The sequence below is a fragment of the Artibeus jamaicensis genome, unplaced genomic scaffold (assembly GCF_021234435.1).
Source record: "Artibeus jamaicensis isolate MK-2021 breed Jamaican fruit bat unplaced genomic scaffold, CSHL_Jam_final contig_391, whole genome shotgun sequence".
NCBI classification, from domain to species: Eukaryota; Metazoa; Chordata; class Mammalia; order Chiroptera; family Phyllostomidae; genus Artibeus; species Artibeus jamaicensis.
The window spans coordinates 24,703,627-24,718,741 of record NW_026521814.1 but is presented as its reverse complement, the minus strand read 5'-3'; the positions used below and the strand labels follow the sequence as shown (position 1 = coordinate 24,718,741).

The 15,115-nt window shown below is 33.5% G+C and overlaps 1 protein-coding gene across 4 annotated transcripts in view; it reads right to left on the bottom strand.

The window, feature by feature from the left end:
- Window positions 1-15,115, bottom strand: part of GLS (glutaminase) — an 81,766-nt gene that overhangs the window by 15,816 nt on the left and 50,835 nt on the right. Inside the window, exon 15 of one of the 4 annotated variants that reach the window (XM_053665033.1) lies at window positions 6,677-6,989. The exons of 1 other annotated variant lie outside the window; for it this stretch is intronic. In XM_053665033.1, coding sequence (XP_053521008.1) covers window positions 6,984-6,989 — 6 coding nt within the window. In that variant the 3' untranslated portion in view covers window positions 6,677-6,983. Of the gene's footprint in view, window positions 1-6,676; window positions 6,990-12,256; window positions 14,944-15,115 lie in introns of those variants that run through there. 2 more of the 4 variants (XM_037162929.2, XM_037162930.2) reach the window with 2 other exon arrangements.

The window sequence follows — 15,115 nt, the reverse complement described above, 5'->3', positions numbered from 1 at the left end:
GAGCCACGCTGGAAGAAGAGTTGTCTCGGGCCACACATTAAATACATTGTCACACGTAATCACAAAAAATTCTCATAATGTTTTAAGTAAATTTATGATTTTGTGTTGGGCCGCACTCACAGTCCACCTGGGCTACAAGCCAGCCGGGACACACCTGCGTACTACTACAACAAAGCAATGCTCGCAGACATGAGTATCCTATAGTTATTCCAAGCACAATACATCCTGGCTGCCTTCATCTTGGAAATAAATCCCTCATTTTCAATGGTCTTCAGAAAGCCATACTTAATCCTCCACATTCCTTAATGTTTACTCAGAATCATATTGTGGAAAGTCCAATGTGTGTGCTTTATGCACAAGACACACAGAACAGGCACAATAACGTTTCTCTGGTGCTATGTACTTTACAAAGTGCTTTCACAGACATTCTGATTCCTTTTCAAGTTTTAATGACATGTTCCTCCAGCATGTAATACAATAAGTTGTTGGGGAATAGATTTTTAAGACCCTTAAAAATAAAGCAATGTAATGTTTGAGGGGGATATGTGTGTGTATATATGTGCATGTGTGTGTATATATATATATATGCATGCCAAAAAATCCCTCAGCATTATTCTCAGGGCCTTATCATGCATGGTTAGCACTCATCTCCAACCTTTATAATTCTTATCAGTACTATTTTATTCTGTGAATCAAAAAGAATGGATGTGGCAAAATCATACACAAGACTTGTCAGTGTAATAATCTCTATTAACAGAGTTGAAAATTCTTTTTAATATATTTTTTTATTTTATTGATTATGCCAGTCTACGGCCATACCACCCTGAACGCGCCCAATCTGGTCTGATTATGCCATTACATTTGGGAGTGAACCATAGAAATGAAAATTCTTTAAGTAGAACCAAATTCTTAAAGGAGAAAACCCTAATAGGATGTCTTCTATGTAGGCTGGCTCAGAAGTAGATCCCAAAGCCTGTTGTTAAAATGTTTCTGGTAAATGCTCTAAACCCCTGGACTGATTTTCTGCAGTTTCTAAACCCAAATTCAGGATGCAGCCATTGAACTGGGTGGGGGAGGGCTTGGGGGCAACAGAGAAGACTGCCATCCCTACAAATCCATGATGACCAACCTCAACGGTATTCTGCCAACATTGTGCTCAACACCCTTTCCCCCTCTCTAAGATCAAACATTTCCTATCTTCTCTATGCCCTGAAACCTCACAGCCTCCCTCCAATCTCACAGCTCCTTTTCAGGAGAAAGTCTCCTTTCGTACTCTGCAGGAAAATGGATGCCAGTGGACAGAAACTTCCTTGGCCTCCCCCCATGTCTGCAAACCTACCTACCTGCCTTTCAAGGTCCTATTTTATTAAAGATGCTCTTCCACCAAACCCAATCATCTACTTGTGCTGAGAGCTCCATCTTTCCAGAGACAAACACTGGCCATTTCCTCTCTCATGTCCACTTCAAGCTCTCCTTCTTTACTCCAGCTTTTCCATTCAGCAGCCAAACCTACCCTCCTCCAGTCATTCTTTGAATGACATTTGAATCTCAAAGCCAAAATAATTTACTTAAAAGTGGGAGAGGAGGGTACCAATATGGGCTATCAATTTTTTATTTTCCAAATGCAAATGATAAAAACCACCTTATCATGTACTATGATCAGTTACTAAAGGACATTTTAACACCAAAGAAAACTAAGAACATCATGTAAATGGACACCCTTCATTTTAATACTTATCCTACTTCTTGAGATACTTTTTCCTTGACTTCTGATACTACACTATGCAGGGTTTTTCCCTCTGGACAAGTGTTCCCTAGTGGGCTTCCTACTACTCTGCCCTACTTTCAAAGTGGGAGTTCATTCAAGTTTCTTCTCATTCTACATGGTCTCCTTGAGCAATCACACACACTTCCAAAAGCTTCGAAGCTACTCTCTCCATGCTGACCACCCACAAAACTATCTCCAGCTTTGACCACTCTAAATTTGAGACCTGTATCTGACCAACTACATGGATATCTCACAAATATAGACATGTCAAACAGAAGTTACATTCCACACACTAACTGCCTACCATTGTCCACCCCCTACCCCATCCATACGAACAGAATATTTGTTAGGGGTAGCAATGTGTTCAACCAAAAATACTTCCCTAAATTCCCTTGCAGCCAGTCTGGCCCGTGTGTCAAGATGGTTTTTTTGTAAAACTTCATCTGATTTAGGAGTCATTCTCTCCTTTCTCCCTCCACTGTGATCACACAAGTGAGGCCAAAGGTGGAAGAGCTGCCTTGTGGCTATAAGGCAACAGGCATGAGGTCTAATGCTGACACACCCTAATTCCCTCAATACCCTTGTTACAATCACCAAAATTAATTTTTTCCTGTACCCCAAGGTTTGCTCCTCCAGTATTCTCCATCTTAGTAAAGACAGCAGTGGCTGTCTTACTGTCATATTAAAAACCCACACCTAACTACCCTTCTCATCTCCTGCTTTTCTATTCTAAGCCACCATCACCTCACACATCTGAGGCCCAGCACTTCAACTTCTGTCTTCCTCTAATCCATTCTCCATTGTGCTTAAAAACCAATCATGTCATTCCCCTTCTTAAAAGCCTTTTAAGTTCCCCATTGCACTTTGAATAGTCCAAAACTCTTAATATGGGATGTAAAACCCTGTACAAATGTTTCCCAAACTGTGTTCAGAGGGCTACCTACAGCAGAAACACCTATGGTGATCATTAAGTTAAAATCAATCTCTAGGGCTGGGCCTTGGGAATCTGCATTTTAAAATTAGGACGCATGAATAATTCGAATGCACATTAAAATGAGGCCTACCTTACGTAACATGGTCTTATATCTCTGAGATTCATCCAGGACAATTTCCACTCACACTGCCGCCCTTTCTCAGCACATTTGCTTTCTTCCACCTTCTCCAAAGGTCCTAAACTCTTTCCTGTCCTGGGGCCTTTAAGACAGACCATCCTGTTAATTCTACTCCATCCCCCTTTAACTCATTCAAAACTTAACCATCACCTTTCAGGGAAAACCAATCATACCTACTCATCCAGATAAAATAAGGTTTTCTTGCTATACCCTCTCCTAGCACTCTATACTTCTTTTATCACCATCATATTTGCTTAAGTATTTTAAAAAGAAAATAAAATGTTAAAAGATGCAGCTAACTAACCCTCCCTTCCTCAATCCCTTCTCCTTCCTCCCAGAGGGAAGCTTTATCGAAGACAGGTGGGCACATTCTTATAGTTGAACTACACTGGACAGTGTCTCATAAAGTCTACTTTGGTGCATAAAAATGGTATCATATGGTATATAGCATTCCACTTCCTTTACAAATTAAACTAGATCTACATGTATCAATATTAGTAAATCATTTACCACCATTTAAATTATTTTAGCAATTATTTATTCAGTGTCTACATCCCCTTCTGGGTTGCAAACACCAAGAGCTGGATCATATTTGTCTCATTAACTACTGCATATCCTAAGCACATTGCAAGTTCTGGCACATAAAAGGAAAGAAATAAATATTGGGAGAACGAAGAATTAGTGGACAAATAATGAACAGGGTAATGCTGAAGTTAATTTACATAAAATCTGAACTCCATCACATTAAATGGGCTAAGTATTTTGAAGTAATTCTGGTAGCATGCTGTTTAAACAAAAACTAATGAAATGGTGAAGGGTAACTGGTTCTCAGTAGAGAGGAAAAAATTTTTAAGGTTATAAATTTTAATTTATGTAGAGGGATTTAATCTTGGACATTGGTGGGAGATCTACACTACAGTACCAGAAATGAAGAAAAAATATGTAACAGAGGAACACAAAATTCCTGGTATATTAAGAGATGAAAAATTGTTTGGTAAGTAAAACAAGGACTAGCAACATTAACCTAAAAACCAGAAGAGTCCTGGCCACTTGCTTATAGCAACATAAATGGGAAAGCAACTTTGTAAAAAGAATGAGGTATTTGACTACTCTTGTACCATTGCACTTTGCTGCAAAAGCAGTACTGGAAGGAGAGCAATTTAATTGGAAATGGGTACATTTGCCCCCAACTTGCCAGAGTAAAGGCACTAGGATAGGTAGAAGTAACTTTAGATACAGTTTAATTGCAGAGTTGTGTTTCTTCACAGTCCAATATACATGGCATATTTCTTGTGGTTTTACTTATACTGTATTTAAGTCATTAAACCTGAACTAAAGCATATATACAAGGATGACTGTAAATGGCTCTAAATGATAAGTCTTTTGATCACTGAATCATTCTAGTTGATTTCCCAGAAAAAAATTTTATACTAAATAAAAGTGCAGATGTGAAAAAATACAATCATTTTTGGACATTCTAAACTGTCTCATATACATAGGGCTTATAAAAGCCCATACTTTGAGCTCTACAAAAAGTTCTAAAAAGGTAGGGCTTATAAATATTTCAATGAATTTGAGTTTAGCCGATAGACATTTAGAGAAGGCAAACAAAAGGATTTAAAAATGCATCTTCTGCCCTGGCTGGTATGGCTCAGTGGATTGAGCACAGGCCTGCGAACCAGACAATTGTGGTTTGATTCCCAGTCAGGGCACATGCCTGGGTTGCAGGCCAGTTCCCAGCAGGGGACGCATGAAAGGCAACCATACATTGATGTTTCTCTTCCTCTCTCCTTCCCTTCCCCTCTAAAGATGAATAAATAAAAATCTTTAAAAAAATGCATCTTCTAAAATCTTACTACAATAAAACATCAGTCTTTAGTACTGACATACTAATTTATACTTAATGCTGCAGGAACACACAAGGAAGATATTTTAAGCAATCAAAAGCACTTACATCTACAATAGAGTTAAGGAATAAATTTAATTGTAAGATTTAGGGGTGATTATGTCAGATCATGTCAGCAAAGTCCCCCAAGTTTTCCATCACACTTAATTTGTGAATAGATCTCTGGAGATATGAATCTCTTTTCTATGAGTGAAATACATATATGGATATATCAAAATAATAGAATATTGGCAATATGGGATGAAGGCACTGCCTGTATCATACATATAGTGAAAAATAAAATTATCACAGAATAACCTTTTTAATATAAAAATTCCGAATTCTTAGTCTATCAAGGCACCCTAAAGTTGTGTCATTGTATCTTGATGGAGTATCCCACTTTTATTAGCAAGGACACATTGGCTGTAGTCGCGCATGGTCAAGACTTCTCTGGAACCAGACTACCTTGGTGCGAATCCTAGTTCTTTCTATACACCTAAAAGCTAAATGATCTTAGGGGAACTTAGACGACCTACATAAATCTATACAGGTAATAATTATAATACCTACTTCATAGACTTTTTAAAGATTAAAAAAAGTCTCAAAACATGCTTCACACTGATGGCTAACCCACAGTAAGTACTAGTCATTATCAATAATTCTAAAAGCGATACTATTCAAATTTTGATATTACTAAGTTTCTGCTGATGATGTACTGTGCATGCCTTGTTGCTAAAGTTGATTGAAATTCTTGACATTGTTAGTAAAAGTGGGAATCTACAAAGAACTACAGGATTTTCTGTTAGCAAACTGGACTGCCTGGGCAAACCCACATTACCTGGGTTTAAGTCCACGCTTTTGAGGACTAATCACTGTTCATTTAGTTCTAGTCTGCACCCTGTGAAGCTTCCTGTGTTAAGGGACTGACGAGGAACTTCGAGACTTCCAAGGTCTTTGGGTACAGGCAACAGGGTATGGATGGGACATCCTTTTCCATTTTACATCATTGCCAATTTAGGTATGTATGGTAATTTCAAACCTATTATTTAAGGTTCTTAAGGGATCAACTCATGGTTTACTGTCCTACATCAGAATGAATTAGAATGGCACAACTTCCTGAAGCACCTCTGAAAGGAAAGTTACTCATAGAACTGATAAATACTATGTTTTAAAAACATTAAGACAGGTGTTATGCAATTTAAAAAATTACATGGATTTTTGAGGTAGAAAACAAATCTCAAAAGTTCATGTCTATGGTCTATCACATTGGGCTATCTATCCAGATATTATGCCCAAACACCCAGCATTCGTTGACACTATTTAAATTCAAAAAGCACAAGGTAAATCAGTTTCAAACTATTAAGAACTTTTGCAAAACACCCTAAATTCTGAAAACAAAGTTCTAAACCTCATAATAGTACTGAATAAGTTTTAAAAAGTAAAAACTTCAAAACTCAATATGCAAACACAGCAGCAGGCCTCCATCCAGAGCTCCTAACTACAAGGTAATGAACTAACAATTGAGTAAGCAGACCATTACATGACAAAGCCCAACACATAAGGGATGCCAATAAACAGTGCTGATTTTGTGGCAGATGTATATGGTGGATATAAAGTAAAATTGCATGACAGTGACAAAATAGAAATTAAAGTTTCTCAAGTTTTTATTTCTTGGCCCCAAACATAGCAAGTTAGTTTGGTTTGTTCTTTGTTTTTCCTTTAAGTGAAAAAGAAAAGTCATACATTCTCGAAGTTCTGTTGTGATAGTATATTTTAGTTGAAACACTTCACAAACAAGTAAATAGAAAGTTAAGAAAGTTCTTCTTCCCCTCCTCTTTAAACCCAGTCATTCTCTCAAGTTTCTCTTTCAGGTAAAAAAAAAAAAAAGAGAGAGACTTATTAAGGCAGAAATATTTTATTGGCATGATTAAAAAGGGTTAATGGTATTAGTCACCAAAGAATTTTAACAAAATCACTTGTTCTGTCATTTTATCAAGAGATGTCAATAAGGTTTCATTGTGGAGAAAATGTAAGATTTATCTCAATCCAAAGTAGAAACAATGTTATTTAGGTCATTTCTTCATTTAAATCGTAAATCTTGTGCATAGAACTGGACCCACAGATGGATGTATCTGAAGCTCAATGTTGAAATAATAAGTTATCAATAACAGGCTACCGTATATTAGGAAAAAAAAGGTTGGACTTGAACACATTTTTTTTAACCCTTGAAAGAAAAATAGAACAGCAAATGTCAGTATTAAAAGATTTGGTAATGAACATATCAGCAATATAAAGATTTGAAAATAAAAACCAATTTTATGAGCAACTTTGATATAATTTTTAAGTACTTGATTTTTTGCCAAAAATGAATTGTGATAGAATACTTGAAATTAATATATTTTGAGTTTTTCAATTGAGTTTTTCAATTAATATCTTTTGAGTTTTTAAATTTTGAATGCTGTGAGAAAAAACAAGTTTTTGAATGAAGTTCAATTACTAATTTATACCAGTTTCATACATCATTATTCTCATTTAATGGAATAAGTCAAGATTTAAGTTTTATGCTATCCCCTCAAGGGATAATTTATAACTGCCCCTACGTGATGATTCCTGAAAGGCACACACAAAAGAATGAAAACTACTATTTTTAACCTAGAGAAAAGTTTAATAAGAGGCTAAAGATCATGATTTTAATTTTGACTTTACAATGGAACTATTCAAATAGAAGTAGTTATACTTTCATAATTGATGCTAATATTTCAACATCATTCTAATTTTCATAGGTATAATGTGAAATAAGAGACTGAATAGGAACCAGCCTCTTAAAAGTGTAGGTTCTTACCTACATAAACTTGGAAGAAGAGCTAACTAGCTAGTAAAAATTTTGAAAATTAAGAAACCAGTATTTTTTAGATGAACAGTATTTACATTTTAACATTTATAAATCAACGAAGGTTTTAAAAAATTAATGCATTTAAAAAATAGCAATATAAATTTCCTTCACAAGTAAAAAATAAAAACCCCAGAATTATAAAATAGATTGGTATTGAGGACAATAAACACAGTAGAGTAATAAACAAATTAGGACCCTTGCTCTGAATATACAGATCCAAATATCTGAAATAAAAACAAGGGTAGTAGCTATATAGTTTGCATAGTATATATGCCGGGAAAGCTAACTTCCAAAGAAAATAAGTTGTCTTAGAAAATACTTGTTTACAACCTATAAACTTGAGCTTGTTTAAAATATTTTTACATATATATTTAACCTAACCCCAATGAAATTTATTTTTAAAAGCCAATGTTGCAACATTTATTTTTAGAGTCATACTTCTGCTACACTTTCTTTCAAAGGTTTCCAGGGTAATGTTTATTTTTAGAACTACTGTATAATTGTACCATTCACTTCTAACTTCACTGGTCTTTATAGACTGTTGACATATAACTGCTTACTAGAAAAATACAATTAAGTCATTCAAATAAACACTGATGGAACAGTCTCCCAAATAACTTATATTACCTGCTGCCAATTACACGTCTCGTTAAATAATGAACAACAAACAAAAGCCTGACCCAACAAAACACAAAACAGACCAACCCATCGAAAAAGAGGAAAAAAAATTTTAAGGGTGTTAACTGAGAAAGCAAGGTATTAAGAAACTTGGAAAAGGAGTGTGGGTAGAGTGGGAGTTGACACCGATAACCTTTAAGATTACTTTCAAGCTCAATTATGCGGTTCTAATAAATTATAAGATTCTGGTAAATCAAAGAACATCAAAGACCCAGAGAGGTTGAACTATATTTTGGAAATAGGACAACAGGGGGTAGGACTTAATGTGGAAGGTGGAAGGGTGGGTAGGGCAAGGTAATGGGGGAAAAATGAGGACAACTGTAACTGAACAACAATAAAAAAAGAATAAAGTTATAGCCCTGGCTGGTGTAGCTCAGTGGATTAGAATGTGGACTTGTGAAGCAAAGGGTTGCTGGCTCAATTTCCAATCAGGGCACATGCCTGTGTTGCGGGCCAGGTCCCCAGTGGGGGACACATGAGAGGCAACCGCACATTGATGTTTCTCTTCCACTCTTTCTCCTTCCCATCCCCTTTCTCTAGAAATAAATAAATAAAATATTTTTTTTTAAAAAGTTCTGCCCTGGCTGGTGTAGCTCAGTGGTTTGAGCACAGGCCTGCGAACCAAACAATCACGGTTCAATTCCCAGTCAGGGCACATGCCTGGGTTGCAGGCCGATTCCCTGCAGGCCAGTTCCCAGCAGGAGATGCACAAAGGCAACCATACATTGATGCTTCTCTCCCTCTCTCCTTCCCTTCCCCTATAAAAATAAACAAATAAAATCTTTTAAAAAAAGTTCTAAACTGCAAAAATAAATAAATAAAATAAGCTCTTCAGATGTTTACAGAATATGAATTAAAATTATAACTCAGGGTTCTAAGTCAAATTGCTGGTCAGAGAAGGTTTTCATTCTATACACAAAAATCAGACTAAATGGTAATGGAAAAACATATTAAAATATATAATAAAATACATAAAAAGTAAAAAGATAATAAGGATGATATAGTTTTAAAAATCAACAAGAATGTTACATGAAAACACATTTAAAACTACCTCAGGTAAGAATTCTGGCCTTCAAAAGCTAAGCTTTCCAAGATAATTTTAATCACCCGAGGTATTAGGATTGAAAGTATTTCAGCAGGTATATATATTTAATTTTTAAAAATCATTGTTTTTAATTATACATTGCCCAGAAAAATCATGTCCCCAGATATTAAAATTTGGCTTAAAAATAAGTACACAAAATTGTTACCACTGAGATTTTAGTTAAAATATTTCCAATGAGATTTAAAGTTAAAAATCTAGTAACAGTATTCTGAGATCAATTGCCAGAATTTGTCACTTCGTTAGTTTTTCCCATGCTCCTACATCTTGAACTGCTTATACAGTTCATCACAGCAATCAGCACCAAGGATCATAACTTGTTCATTTTTAAATTTAACCAATACATAACAGTTCTCAGTAAGTATTTTGTAATTTATGCCAAAATACTACAAGCACTACCAAAACAGTAATGTACCTAAAGTTAATGGATTAGGAAACCATTATAAAAGTTTTAATCAACACAGACTTTACACATTTTGTATGTTTTGAAAACCTCTATAGTTACAAGTTACAAACATTACTCAAGTGCACCTACAATCTACAAAACAAATGATAAACTAAGTCAACCTTAAAATATTCCTTTCATATACTCAGAAAATATAAACCAAAAAGAACATTTTAAGACCAATTAACACAATCACATTAAATAAAAAAGATGTGTGATTAATCTACTTAACATCTTCTGTTTAAAATGTATCTTTTGTATTACTCTTTAAGAAGTTAAGGACTTTTAAGAAACACCAAATTTTACCAGCTGTTTTTTGTGGATAGGTTTTGCCCTCAATGCCCTATAGTAGTTTTAAAAAAAATCAGTATAGACTAAGACTGTGTAATTTCTAAATTTCTTTAAGTCATATGCAATTTATGGCACTCACATTCATAAACTACTTGTGGTAGCTAGTGGTAGGAAAGAACCTCTCCCTGTTTAATTAAATTTCTTCCATTTCTAAGCAGTGTGAGAAACAAGTATCTTAATTGTGTTATAATCTGAAATAAAAGTGGTTGAACTTCATATACCTGGATGTATGTTCAGGTATAAATTCGTCCTTGCACTCCATGAAAATGGTTTACAGTAAAGTCTATTCTGAATAAAGCTCAGTGAAAATCGAAGGGATGTGCCATGATGCATCATAACAAGTTGCAGGCACCTCCAACAGCTGGTTTGGGCTTTATTATACAATATACATATTAAATTTCACATAAAATACTAAGAAAGAAATTAAGCAGAAAGCACATTACTTTTTATAAAATGCATGCTAGCATTTTCAAGACCCTTTCTTGAAAATGAAGAAAAACCAAACTTTTTTACAATAAACTCTTAAAAACTGTGCACAATTTTTAGAATAAACCATTCCATTAACTTTTCAAATTTAGTACATTATTTTAAGTTGAATACAATCTTTCTACATAACAAATTCTGAAAACTGTTTTACAGTCAATTTCCAAATGAAATCTGATGTACTTGCTTTTCCTTTTATGGATTTCCCCAATACTGTTACTCTCTTACCCTGATAGTGCTGGTAGTGAACAGGAGCAACAACAGAAACTACGTATCATTAAAGTTCAATTAAACAAATAAAATGTTTTATAAATTCTGGGGCAGCAAAAATGTTAGAAGTTCTTTTAGTACAAAATGTGGAATAGAAATAGATTGATGATTTATACATACTATATGGAAAGAACTGCTGATTTGCAGAATATGGAAGGATGGGTGGATGGATAGGGATGGATGGATTGAAAGACAGACACATATATAGATACACACATAAACATATGAATATATAACATGTATATTATATGCAGATTTTCATGATATAGACTGACATATCAGTACATATGAGTGGTTCTTTCCCCATATATACATGCCTATGAGACCCTATACTGAATCCAAGATAATTCAGCTCTTTGGGTCACCTCTCCCTTTGCTTTAAATGGGTTAAAAACCACCACCATCATAAAACAAAAACCAATGTATCTTTTAAAGCAAATCATCATAAACTATTACACATTGAATATACCATAACACAGTCTTTATTTACTAGCCCCAAAAGAACTTTATGAAAAAAAAATCCCACCGATAAACACAATTCCTGCAAACAACAGTATTTTCCTTTCAAACAGTTTTAAAACATCTACAGTGTATTTGGGATGTATTTTCTAGATATGATTGGCAGATTTCATCAAACAGGAAAATTTTAAGTACTGTTTCTGATCTACGATTCATGAAGACTAGGATAATTTGGACCATGCTGTAGAAACATACCAAAGGTTAATTTAAATTAATCTTAGTTTCTTTCAAAAATTAAATTCCTTAAAAATAAGGTAAATTTCTGTATTATAATTACCCCACTCAACATAAATTCTACTGCATTTGATTTAGTAATATGTTTTTCCTACTCTAGGTAACAGATTACATAGTCCTTAACATCAATGACATTCTTCCTCTTAAAGGCAGAAAGAACCTGCAAATAGTGTTTTGTGTTTTAGGTTGTCAAATAGAAAAAAAAATTAGGAAGAAAGTCTTTATTCCAATACTCCTACTACAACCAATAGGAAAACTCCCACCCACCCACCCCAAATTCCACCAACAGTACACTTCATTAAAAAAAAAAAGAATCAAAGGAGGAGGCCCTTTTGAGTATTTCTGGTTTTCTCTTCACCACAGCCTCAGAAGTAATTAAAAATATAAAGTACTTTAACAGTATCTTTATAAAGGATAATTTTTTAAAAGTTAAAGTTGCAACTATCTGTGGTACTTAGAATGCTGTAGATGCTTTCATAAAAAAAACAATAAAATCAGCTTAAAATAAATTTATTGTACAATACAAAAAATACGCATACTAGAAAATAAAAGATACATTATTAAATATACAAAGCAAATGAAAGAAAGCTAAATAACACAAATGTTTTAATCCAAACACGAAGATTAAAATGCACAACATTTATGCTAAAAATAAAGTATTTCAAGAAAGATATGCATTTCAAATGAAATGTTAATGATGAATAAAAAGAAAAACAAATATGCTAACTTCTAAATGCTTGAATATCAAGAATCAGTAATGGCATGAAAGATTAAATCCTACAATAACTGGGTACTTTTCAAGAACTGTACTTAAAAATGTGTTAAAAAACACTGAAGGAATTAAAATAATATCATTGATGTGGCAAAGAGTTTTCTTTCTTTTTTACCATAAAGTTTAAGGACCTATTCACAATTATCTTCCTTCATCTTCCATTTATACTGTCCTACAAAATTTTGGGATGCTCATCCTTAATAAGATATTATAAACATAATAGCTTAGATAACTCCGCTTTACTGGTGAGTGTACATTTAAGCTTTACTAACATAATAAAAGTGCCACAAATTAACAACAATTTTGAAATCTGTGGACACAATATTAAACATTAAATTTTCATTTTATAAAGTAAAACTAACTTACAAATGAAATAGTAAACTAACAATTTAGAGCATACTCGGGGTGAGGAGGCAGTGACTAAAGCCTTTTTGGCAAGCTATCAGTGAAGGAATTCAGTTCCCCAAGCCACAGATGGCCCTGGTGAAACTTATACTGTCCAAAGGTATAGCAGAGGTGAGGTATGAACAGCACAACCAGAAGCATCCAGTTAGGATATGCATCTGTACATTAGAGGACCGTTCAAGTAACCATAAAAGTCTTGGTAAAATCCTCTAAAATTTAACATATAATTATTTAACTATTCTAAGTTTTAATACTTACAATAGCTCCAAAGGCTTTTGAACAACACCTCTGAGAGGAAATTTTTTTCCTAATATCATAGTTCCCAAACTCAAGATATCATATGATCAAAATTTTCTATATCTATATTTGCACTAGTGATCCAATGAAATCTTTTTTTGCTATATTGTATTTATGTTACAGGCTTTACCCTAGCACATATATGCCATGATACTAAGAAACTATCAATTTCTCATTCTAAACCTCGCCCTGCCCCTCCAAAATCTACAAGTTTAAAAATGAATTAACAAAAAAATAAAACAGAAACACCTTCAAGCTTTGGGAAACTGTGGGGAGAAGTGGACAGGTATATGGAGTATGGAAGAAGTGTGAATAGGTCCTGTAGAAGTTTATAATCTCTTTGCCGAACACACTTTAAATAGTGTGAATTATTTGAAAATCAGGTTGTACAGAACTCACAGTCCTCTTAAAAATAAGTTTTGATTCTCAATATTCTATTTTTATAACCAAACAAAAAGATTCATATCTAACAGATATTTTAGTAGAATTATTACAACCTTCTGACTTAATTCATTTCCTAAGTAATTTAGAAGAGTTCAAATAGAAGAGTTTGAGATTTTACTATAATTTATCATGAAAGATTCATTAACATTTATGAAATTATTAGAATAAAATCATTAAAAACTAAAAACCAAGATTCACCATTTATATTTAAATATAACAGAAAAAGTTAAGTGAATAATAATATGAAAATAAAATTAGTCAGGTAAACATGTCACTTGAAGATACTCAATACTGTTCCTTCTGAGTAACCAAAGCTTTTTAACAGTGAAACATGTCATTATCTTGTATTGGAAATTCTTTGGCTGGAATGTTTTAGTAATATAAGACAATCCTGTACATGACAATTCTGACAGAACATAGGAGTTGCAAAGTAAAAAAGCAAAGACATGACTTACAAAGTGGCATAAGACATGACTTGATAAAAATGGCATAAAATGTAAACTTGAGCTAATTTTATAATCTACTGCTATATTAAATAATTTAGGATTCATTATTTTTCCTTTTTAAAAGTTTTGTTATTTAGCATAAAAATACTTTCTATTGCCACTACAGACATCATGTCAGTTTTAAAATAGGAAAAGAAAAAACAAAACAAAATGATAAGTTTCATCATTTGTAATGAAACTTACAAAAAATTCAATGTGTGGGTTTTAGAACCAAGAAATTACACAATTCTGTTCTATTTTAAATTCTTGTTACTATTTTAAATTTCTGTTACTATTTTAACTTGAGTTAAAATTTTAATTATACTAAGAAAAAATTTAAATTTTTTCCTTTTTGCATATTTTAAAATAAAGCAAATTTGCTTTTTATATTTATAAATACTTTTAAAAAACTGACAAATCCACTTTTAATCTACTGTTTTTACACAAAGATTAAAAAAAAAAAAGACAGCTTTCTGGCTCCAGCACTCAAAGTTGAGAACACAAAAACTTCAAATAAATATTTATAGTATGCAAAAGAGCTAAAGATTATTGAAAGGTTAAATGAAGAACATTGTGAAACTAAACCCCATTTCTTTAGCTTTTCTCTCCCAGACTTTCCATTCTATATACTACAGTTGTAGAGATGTCCTCATTTGACTCAGGTGACACTTTTTTCCACACTGTCTCTTTTAAAGCAAGTTCTTGTTGGAGACTTTCATAGTCCAATGGTCCAAAGGAATGCTAGTTGTTCAAGCAACATACATAATTTATTAGTGCACTTGAGTGAAGAAAGGTCCAAGCTACAAAACCGTATTTTTCAATGAATGTTATTAGAATTGGTTAACATTTTCACCCACCACCATTTGATGTTTTGCTCCATGTTACTCCTGTTGACTCCCATGTAAGTTTCTATTCTGTTGGCTTTGCATAATTCTCATATATTATTAGAAGTTACTTTGATTGGAGCTAATG